This window comes from Phycodurus eques, chromosome 4 (genome assembly GCF_024500275.1).
Source record: "Phycodurus eques isolate BA_2022a chromosome 4, UOR_Pequ_1.1, whole genome shotgun sequence".
Lineage (NCBI taxonomy): Eukaryota > Metazoa > Chordata > Actinopteri > Syngnathiformes > Syngnathidae > Phycodurus > Phycodurus eques.
In genome coordinates, this window is record NC_084528.1 from 26,963,734 (window position 1) to 26,974,242 (window position 10,509).

At 42.7% G+C, this 10,509-nt stretch overlaps 2 protein-coding genes across 3 annotated transcripts; both read right to left on the minus strand.

Annotated features, from left to right (window-relative positions):
• Nucleotides 1–815: 815 nt before the first annotated feature.
• Nucleotides 816–7,316, minus strand: stmn2a (stathmin 2a). Of its 2 annotated transcripts, none has more exons than XM_061675763.1 (5): nt 7,211–7,316; nt 4,228–4,323; nt 3,989–4,161; nt 3,701–3,892; nt 816–2,216 (listed from the first exon to the last, which is right to left on the minus strand). In XM_061675763.1, exons 1-5 carry the CDS (start codon nt 7,227–7,229, stop codon nt 2,157–2,159), a joined length of 540 nt encoding a protein of 179 aa, XP_061531747.1. In that variant the 5' UTR covers nt 7,230–7,316; the 3' UTR covers nt 816–2,156. The 2 variants fall into 2 exon arrangements, with proteins under 2 accessions (XP_061531747.1, XP_061531746.1); XM_061675762.1 differs by having other exon boundaries at nt 3,989–4,164.
• Nucleotides 7,317–8,451: 1,135 nt separating this feature from the next.
• upp1 (uridine phosphorylase 1) lies at nt 8,452–10,015 on the minus strand. The gene is given in 6 exon segments (XM_061675764.1): nt 8,452–8,659; nt 8,701–8,818; nt 8,820–8,836; nt 8,926–9,123; nt 9,795–9,909; nt 9,983–10,015. Coding segments are annotated over 6 exon segments (636 nt in total). The 3' UTR covers nt 8,452–8,504.
• Nucleotides 10,016–10,509: the final 494 nt, after the last annotated feature.

Consider the following 10,509-nt stretch of genomic DNA (forward strand, 5'->3'; position numbering starts at 1 on the left):
AATTACTTCCTACCTTAGCTTTGGGCCAATTAAAAGCTCTGATATAACTGTGAGCGTATTAACACTTTGCTTAAATATAGGACGATTTTAAAATAAATAAATAAATAATGCGTCCATTGCAATGTATTGCACAAAAAAAGGTTTCATTTTAATTGTACCATAATAAATGTTTTAAAATAAACAGTTAAAGTCAAATGCCAATCAAATGCAAATGTATTGAACTTGAATACAACTGAACTGAACTTTGGCAGTGATGCTTTCACGTACCACTAGAAGGAGCCCGAGTACCACACTTTGAAAATCACTGTTGAAAGACACATAGGAGGCGCCGCAGGAGTTTCTTTTTAGTTTATTTCAATGAGAAAAGGATATTTTTTTTATTATTCCAAATTATATTACTATTTCATTTATTGTGTTTGACGTTCAATCTTTATAATGTACAACACTTTGTTACAGCTGCATTCTTTTTTTTTTTGGATTCTCTAGAAATAAAGTTGAGTCACTTGACTAGTGAATCACTTGGTGCGCACATTTCCAGCTACTGCAGGATACAGATTTGAATTTGTCAAGTGGTGCTAAACCCAAACGGTTAAATGGAGAAAATATTAATATTTAAGTAGAAGCGTTTAAAGAACGAATCGCTATTTAAGGGTACGCGTTACAGTTAATTCGTTGGTGTTAGGATTATGAGGGAGTCCTTGGAAATGTTTTTTAACCCAGACCCAAAAAAGGTTAAAACCCCCTGAATTAAAAAGTGGCACTAAATATATATTTGAAGCATGTTCACTATACCACAGGAAAGCATTCTGATAATCTTAATATTTGATGTTTTATTCAGCAGTTGACACACTCTCGATCGTCTCTTAGCGCAGAAACTCATGAGATGCTGCATGCCATGTTCACAGAACCCCAAATCTTTATTAAGCAAAGCTTTCACAGAGAAATTCATGAAGGCGTGGGGGAAGAAAAACACAAGCAGCAGAGGACGCAGGCAGATATCAGCAGTGCTGTAGATTAAAAAGAGACTCCTCTAGTTCGCTGTGCTGAATGTATAAGATAGCATCCCGCATCCTAGATCCAAAGCCGACGACGCCTCGTGTTGCGCTCGTATTCTCCCGCAGCCAAGCAAGCACACGCTTTGTTTTCCCTTTTGGTCACGTGATCAGTAACGTCAAGGTCAGAGGACTTGTGATGCACGGTACCACAATGTCAGAACATTCCGGTAAACGACTCATTAATCTCATTCACTGCCATTGACGGCTTTTGAAGTCAAATATCCATGTTAACTGGGAGGGCTGGCAGTGAATGAGTTTTTTAAGGGATTTGGCCTTGGAAATCTGCACATATAGAAACAGTTACCATCTTTTTTTTTGGGGGGGGGGGGGGGGGTAAAGACATTCTTAATCATAATAAAGCACCAATCAACCATCGGGCTCATTGCAAAGGGATGTTTTGTATTGTTATACATTCGAAGCGTGCGTGAGGAAGATACAGCTGACTTGTGTTCGTTTTGTCTACTCTATTACCGCAGGTACACCTTAGAGCCGTCACATTCTTCACAAAGACACAAAAACATCCTCATCCTCATCATCATCCGGAATACAATGCAAACGTCAGTCTACATCCAACTCACAATTCACAAGAGTGGTGGCATCCAACAACAACAACAAAAAAACATTGTACAGTGCAGTACACAGAAATCGATAGATAGATAGATAGATAGATAGATAGATAGACAGATAGATAGATAGATAGATAGATAGATAGATAGATAGATAGATAGATAGATAGATAGATAGATAGATAGATAGATAGATAGATAGATAGATAGATAGATAGATAGATAGATAGATAGACAAAAGCAATATTTACAAAAGAAGACAGATCCCTCTCTAAAATCAAGAAATCCTTGCAGCTCTCAAAGATGAGTGACATCGATGTTCGTCTTCATTGATAATACTGAAGTGACTGGGTGAGTGTTGTGATGTAGTGGTGAGGTCCTCCAGCTTTGCATGTCTGTTGTTCGGGAGAGGGTCGGAGCAGGGCGAGGAAGGGGCAAGGGGTGGGTGGGTGGATGGATGGATGGATGGAGGGATGGATGGATGGATGAATGGATGGAGTGGCGGATGATGGAAGTCGGGACTTTTGTGCGGCGTTCATGCTGTCAGCTCTTCCCTCATCTCTTTGTTTCTGCGCACCAACGCCGCGTGTCTCTCCTGGGAAAGAGTGAAACGACAGTTTAGGCTACATCACTACAGCAAGTGACCACCAGATGGTGCCATTTCTTCTTCTTTTACATTTAATACAGAGCAGTGATTCAAGGATTCAATTGATTTCATTGTCATATCAACACACATTTACACATGATATGGCACGAAATTTGATTTTAACTGCAAAAATGCATGCGTATGTATTAAATTAATTTCTTCATTTGCCGTGTAAATGTTTGGCCAATGGGGTAGTTGATGAGTGAGTCCTACAAACTCTAGCAACAAGTGAATGGGTTGATTGATGTTGGTTCTTCTGCTATACATTTAGATTTTTATTTCACAAATTGTATTATGAGACATAGATGATTTGTGTTGGCGAAATATCAAGTGCACCAGACAGTAATAAAGTCAAATATTTAATTCTCAAAAGTTTATAGAAAGACTATTACCATGACTGTGGACTATACTGTATCCATAGTTTTTATGCTACATACATTCCTGCTGACTATTCTTGCTGTTGTTCACTTCTATATATTTTAGTATCTATTTATTTATGGATAGTTTGCCATTCGTATCTGCATATACAGTATTTATTGTCCATATTGCTGGCGGCAGGTGGAATCCTCACATCTCCCAAACCATAACTTTTCAGGAGAAAAAAAAAACAAGAAAAAAAAAAAACAGGACATTTGGTCATTGTCAAAGAGAGCAAGCCATTTTCAACCCTTTAGATTAGTCAATAGTTTGTAAATAAATAAATAACACGGGTGAGGGCTGGCCAATAGTAGATATTTATGAAAAAAATACAAAGTTGACCAAATTTGGACATAACAGGTTACGGCTCGATTTCAGCGATTTAGCTTCCAGTCACACTGCTGCTCTCATTTTGCTCAGTCTCTTCGCCTGATATTATAACTATGCATATGTATGGTTTTGATTTTTTTATATTATTATTATTATTATTATTCTTTTGTCCTGCTCCCACCCACTTTGCTGCTCTAGAACTGAAATTGGTTAACTCTGAACACAGCCGCCTCCGCGTTAGAAAAGGGTGTGCACACTTGTGCAACCACATCATCTTAGTTGTTTATTATACTTTCCCCTTGGACAATATATATATATATATATATATATATATATATATATATATATTTATTTTTTTTCGAAGGAGTGACATGAATAGGAGCAAATGTTTTGAAATGATGTATCTCTTTTTTACATCACAAAAACCTGGCATCTGAACAGGGAGGGGTGTGTAGACTTCTTTATGGCCACTGCAGTGGTAGAGCACCATTTGTTCAGAGTGGCATATGCCACTGCAACTCTTTCTCATGACGGCAATATGACCTTTTCGGATACAAATATGAGTGTCACAGTATTACAACTCGATTTTGTATTGTTGTTGGGAGTAGTCGGTTCCCATGATTAAGAGAAGAAAAATACGCCGCAGGGATATTTTAGGATACAGGGACAGAGACCGCATGTGTCACCTTCTCCTGCAGGCGCTCCAGCATGGCAGCCAGCTGGGCGTCTCGGTTCTCCTTGATCTGCTCCATCTTCATCTGGAGCTTCTCCTCGGCCATCTTGCTGAAGTTGTTGTTCTCCTCCAGGGCCTTGAACAGCACGTCCCTCTCGTGCTCTCGCTTTTCGGCCAAAGCCCTCAGCACCTGAGTTTCTTGGTACTAAAAGAAATAAATCAAAATAAACCAAACAGACTGAGTCATTCCTCGCGGATGATTCAGAGTGACGTTTGACGTCCGGAATGTCGTAAAACTCGCCTTTCGCCGCTCTTCGGCTGCCTCCAGTTTCTTCTCGATGTCATCCAAGGAAATGTCCCTCTTGGGGGGGGAAGCCAGGTTGTGGACCACATCTGATACTGGAGACAGGGGCTTGAGAATCACCTCAAACGCCTGCCCGGAGGCTCGCTTGTTTATCGGCTTCACCTCGATGTCTGCTGCCAAATGACCTTCGTTTAGTCCGAATGACAAGAAAAACATCCATTACGTCCGCCCCTTACCTTCAAACTCATTCAGGACCTTGTTGCGTGCTTCCGGGTAGAAGCAGGAGCAGATGAGCGAGAGGACGGAGAGCTCCTTCATCTTCTCCTTGTATGCTGCGGGGGGAACATCGACACCTCATCCGGTTGAGTCGGCATGACGGTAAAATGTCCCGATCCCACGAACGCGTCCAGTAAAAGTCCATAAGAGCTTTGTTAATAATTAATACTCGTTGAATGCTATTTTTTTATGTAGAAGGCTTAAGCAAGCATTTCACTTTACTCTGATAGCATAACGGAAACATGTGCACTCACAATGGAATGAAATTAAATACTGCGCTGTGTCCTGCATGACACTGAGAAATAGCTTTAATATTTGTGTTAACTTATTAGCAGGACAGAGCTAGTCCAGGAAAGTCCTGTTTCGATTGATTCAATGCCCCGAGAAGGCAATGACTTGCGTGTGTGAGAATATTACGGTGGGGTTCTACAAACAAGCGCAATCATAATAATTAAAGCTGTGAGCGGCGAGAAACAGGCCCTCGCTTTGCCGAATCCCCCAAATAGTCATCAAACTTTCTTTGACGCCATGCTCCGGCCACCTTAAACGGCGTAAGCAAAAAAAAAAAAAAAAAGTATCGCAATGTATCGATTGTATCTTTGCTCTTCTATCTTTGTCAGCGACGTATAGTGACAGGCAGAACAATTTAAATGCTCTTCCACGAGATGGCAGAAGAAAAAGGTATGAATGATTTTCATGACATTTTCCTTTGATGGGGTACCATGAGATTTTTTTTTTTTTTTTTTTGGAAAATATGTGCCATTGCTGAATCAAGGTTGGGAAACACTGCAAGTATACCCGATTCTGATTCAGGGTTCATTTGGGCGCATAGGAGTAGGAGGCCTGGAATTTGCGCAAAATGGCCGACTTCCTGTTCAATTCCGGGCATGCTTTTTTTCGTGCATCCTGTTACAACAGACGTGTCCGCCATCGCGCTGTGAAACTGGTGTCGCCTTTCAAAGGGGGCGCGACTACGTGAGTTTTGAGGTGTCGCGTTTGGCGGCCGCGACCGTGCAATAATCGGACCGGTGACCAGTGCGGGGTGTACGCTGCCTTTTGCCGCAAGTCAGCTGGGATAGACTCCAGTTCTCCGTGACCCTGAACAGGCAATGATGGATGGATTCGAAACGGGTATGCTACTCAGGCCCGAAATATCATCTTAAATAGTTCCCTGACAGTGTCAATCAAAGCACTGTAAGGGCAATTTTCCATACATCTCTTACTGGATCTCATTAGATCCCTAAGTCGTCGAGCAGCTGAGCGATAAGCAAACCGACCGTGTGTTGTTATTTAATTTCCTGCATCGTGCGCACTATAATCTGACGGGCCTGTCTGTCTTCACCTGCGGCGTTTGCAACTTCGTATGTGATGAGGGTTGCCGAACCCAAGCGAAGCCCCTCGCTGCAGGGGCTTCCGGGCAAGCTGGCCGGCGTCCCACCCGGCTCGCCTGCCAAACGCAGCCACGTGGCTTCTATTTTAGTATTTTGAAGTTGTTTTGGATTCGTCTTCGACAAATACTCGCTTACTCACATGCGCCTAGAAGGCATTGCTTTTACTTAAGATTACTGAAGTTAGAGGCAGGGCGGGGAAACCTACGCGTCCCGGGAGAGGATTGGACCAGGCTCGCCCACATATGCTCATAATGCTAATAAACATTCGCTTGATTGCCGCATCATATTTTCCCATCGATGTGCTGCGGCCTTCTGAAGAATTGACAATAACTGAAATGGCCCCCGAGAGGAAAAGGGGACACAAAAGACCCTCTTGGGGCGATCATCCTAACGCCTCATGTTGTGACACGTCCCTTGAGCAAGGCACCTAAGCCATGCGACTGCTTGGAAAGATGCCCACGTTATGACCACATAATGAAAATTCTCCATTTTGATTGACTACCAGGTATTCATTTATCAAGCTAAATGACCTCATGTAAAAAAAAAATTATATATACATATATATAAAAAAAGAAAGAAACTAATAAACATTGTTAGATGCAAATCCTTCAAAACGGAGGATTATTACGCGTTTAGCTCTTATTAAATCACATTTCATTGAGGTGGCCAGCGGGTGTATGAAAACAAAAGCTCAACTATTTTTGAAGTAAACCCGCTCAAAACGATGAATCAACGCACTCTTGGTTTCAAATTCAACATTTCCAACAGTTGAACATTGCTGCTACATGTTCAGCTGTGAAACAGAACTGCAGCAGAGTCGGAACAAAGGATGAGGCATCACAACAGAGGTAGTCAAAATAATAATAATAATAAAAATAAAAGGACTCATTTGCATTGAAAAGAGTTGATTAATGGTTACAGTTTTAAAAAATAATAATAAAAATAAAAAATACATATATGCTGGAGGTGTTGAGGTTGGTAGCCTAGCGGTGGAAAAAGTGATGACGCCCTCTCAGGCCTCAGTGGTGGGCAGCATCAGCATCTTGGGTGGGGTCCGTCTGCATTATGCTGCATATTGGGGCCCATGGAGTGATGGAGCGCGAGCGGCGCCGGACAGCTCTTGCTAAATGCACTCTTGTCGACATCTTACACGGCAATAGACGGAGGCAAATGCATAGGATTACATATTCTATTTCATCTAGGCGGGGATGTAAAACTGCTCATTGGTTCTTGCTCGCGTTGCGCGAGCACGGCGCTGATAATCGTCGAAAATCACCGACAAAGTCGAGAATAGAAATCTGCGGATATTTCACCGCATCCTTCACGGATGTTTCCAAAGTGGTGATTTTTTGTTTTTGTTTTTGTTTTTTTGTTTTTTTGTTTTTCTGCTTCCACAATCACCGGCCGGTAGGCGACACGCACGCCGGGCCCATGCATGAGATCCACAGAAATAGAAGAAGCATCATAATCACCACGACAAGGCAGACATTTTCCGTTGCTTTTAACGTGTAATGGAGGGGAAGAAAAAGAAAAGGGGAAGAAAAAAGCTTACCGGTCGCTATTTTGGCCATGGCTGCAGAGGTTCGTGCGGAGAGGACGCGTTTCTGCTGCTTGCGTGCTGCCGTGCTGCGTTCAGGTGAACGTCGACGAGACTGCTGAACAACCAAGGCACTGAGTCAGGGCAGGGGCGGATCGGGTGGCGGCGAGGAGGCGGGCGCATGTCCTCTGCTGTCACACGCGCACAGAGCCTGAATTTATGGATGATGGCGCTGAAATAACAGCTCAAGAAATGGCAACACTGCGAAGAATGTGGCTATAAATTCTAGATAACAAACTGAGCAGGATCCAGAAAAGATATATATATATTATTTGTGGCGATATCGTCACCGGCCATAACATTAGGTACACCTGTGCAATGTAGCAAATGCGAGCTGTGTCAAATATCCTGCTATGAATAAATATAAATTGGCACATACCCCCCCCCCCCCCCCCACACACACACACACACACACACACAAACACACAAACACCTTTTACTCTTTGCGCCGCTGTGTGTGTGATGTGCTCCTTTGTTTCATTAAAAATGTCTTACCTCACAAACAATGTCCCGGCCACAATGCTCTTTCCAGGAATGGAAAACTGCAATCAGTACCGGACAGCACATGAGTGAGGACGGAGAGCATCCTGTCCGAAAATTTGGGATTATTTCACACTTAATAAAAGCGGCAAAAAGTGCAATGTGCCGCTTGGAAAGGAGAACTGTCTTAAGCTACGCAACAAATAAACATTGTTAGCTCTTTGAATATAGCCTACCAGCATTAGTTACGAATGAATTATAATCCAAGGCAGGTGGTTTGGATAGAGGGAAGATGGAAACAGCTGCTCGTGCTGTTTCAATCATTTTATAGACTGGCGCCAACAAAGTGGCTCAAGCTAAAGCTAGCTGGGTGACCTGGAGGGGTCTTAACTGTTATAAATCATTTGTAGAACTTAAATCTACTCAGACAGCGTCTACATTGGCCCAATCTACGCTTTTGTTTTTGTCAGGCTCGCTACAGAGGAGCAAAATATTTTACAAAACTCTTATTGGATTGATTGGGTTGGTGTACTTAATGTGAGTTTCATTCTTTGATTATGATACAAGATGGTATATTTAAAGTTAAATCAAATTGCTAAAATAAAAAGAATGAAGGAGTATGCTTTATTTGAAACGATTACAGTCAAATAAAAACAAGGCGGTGTATAGCAGTACCGAGAAAAAGCGACGCTTCTCTGAAATGCAACAGAACCAGCGCAAAAATCATTGAATCAATGGAAAATCTGCATTGACATTTCAATTCGAGACGTCAGGAAGTCACAGTTGAGAACGCAAAAAAAGTTGAGTGATGATAAACGTGCGGTCGTATCAGCGCTTTGAGCTGCTTCTTGATGTCGTAGCCCACGAGGATCGGAGGCAGCCGCTGGTAGCCGTGGAGGACGTCGTGAGAGCTGGGCGGCTCGTCTTAACGTTGCGCGGACCACGGTCGCGTTGATGTCGCGAACCCAACGACAACGAAAACGTGCATTTTAAAAGACGTCACTGGAGAAATTCTGCCGATTTCAGTTCTCACCCTGACAGGTATTTGTGGCTGTCCTTCTCCCTGTAAAAGCAGAAAGCCCCCGTCCAAACGGCCTTGACCTGCACGACCCCACAAAACACTTAACTGTTGCACATAACACACCAATACAATACGGCTGAAGACAATGACAACATGAGTGCGGCGGCACCTTCGTAGAAATCCAGCGTGCACATGGTGTCGCCGATCACCGTGTTGAACTGGCCGAGCTCCCCGCCCCACCGAAGCAGCTCCTCGGCCAGGTCGTGGTCCAGGTCGGTGTCGCGGACCACCATCAGCTGCTCGAATTTGGGCACGAACGTGCCGTCCGCAGACTCCTCGGTCACGGCGACTGTGCCAGGCTCGAGCCCTTAACAACAAATGGCTATTCAAATGAACATGTTGCAATTCGGACAAAAATAAGTACTCACGTGGCAATTTACAGTTTGCTTTAAACTAATGGCGACTCTAATAGACGCAGTGCCTGTTTTTCCGAGCTCGCCTTGAACGTATCGTGAACAATCACCGAGGACCCGATCAAACAAACACGCACAGCAGACGAGATAGACGGACGTATGCTGAAAAAAATGTTAACGCAAAAAAACATATATATATATATATATATTCATTATTAATATCATTTGGATGAGTAGAGCATACAACAAACCCAATAAATAAATAAAAAATTCACCATCTCAAGAAACTCAACTATACGTAACAATCATGAAACAATGGAAATGATTTTAAATGTACAATTTAGGTAGTAATTTGCCCTCTGAAAAGTGTTTTCCCAAGCGTTTAATGAGTCTATGTAACCTATGAGGACTGAAATAATTGGAATTTTCTGCCACGTTCTCATTTATTGAGTGGCATCTGTGCTGCATGCAACCTGTCATGGAAACTCTCAGAAACAAATTCAATATAGACCGCCACACTGAGGTCTACGGTTGATGTCGTTAAAGAATAACAGCTCCAAGTCGTGGATCTGCTGGTTGGTCGACTTCCGTACCGTATTGAGCGTATTGAAAATTACAGGCTTACCTATTCCACTTGATGCCCCAACGCGTGTGATTGTCACATTTGTGCAACGCGCATGACGGAGGAGCTTTACTTGCTCATGCAACATGATTAATATGGACGGGATTCCAATTCCATGCTGCAAAATCCAGCAAATCGTATTCCGACAATTTCCCTCAGATTGTACCTTTGAATGGTTTGCTTCTACTTACAGTAACAGAGAGTACAGGACCAACTTTGTGCATGTGAACTAGTTCACGCGGCGGTGTAAGAATACATCGTCATGCAGCACAGGAAGGCACCTGAGTCAAGTTGTTTTGAATTTATGGCCAAGAAGAGATTTTAGACAAATATTATGACATCACTACTTAGCATCGGTTACTGATAAATCAATAAATACGGCGTATTCAGACAAATTCTGTTATCGTAGGAATGGAACGCCGTTCGTTGCACACCAAGGACCCTCAGATTACCACACCAGGATACTTAAAGGACCTTATTCCATAATTCTGAACATAAAACCGATGTCTGCAGGAAAGAAAGTCCCCCAAAATAGACTTAGACTTGGGCTTGTTTTCTGATGACATATTTGATTTTCAGACAGATTTTGTCCCAACTACGTGAGCCTGCTGACGTCAGCGACAGACGACGAGCATATTTAACTATTCTACGTGTTCTTGGTTGCTTCACAAATAAATAATAATTGGTCTGTCCCCACTTCGTCTGTTATTTTGTACGT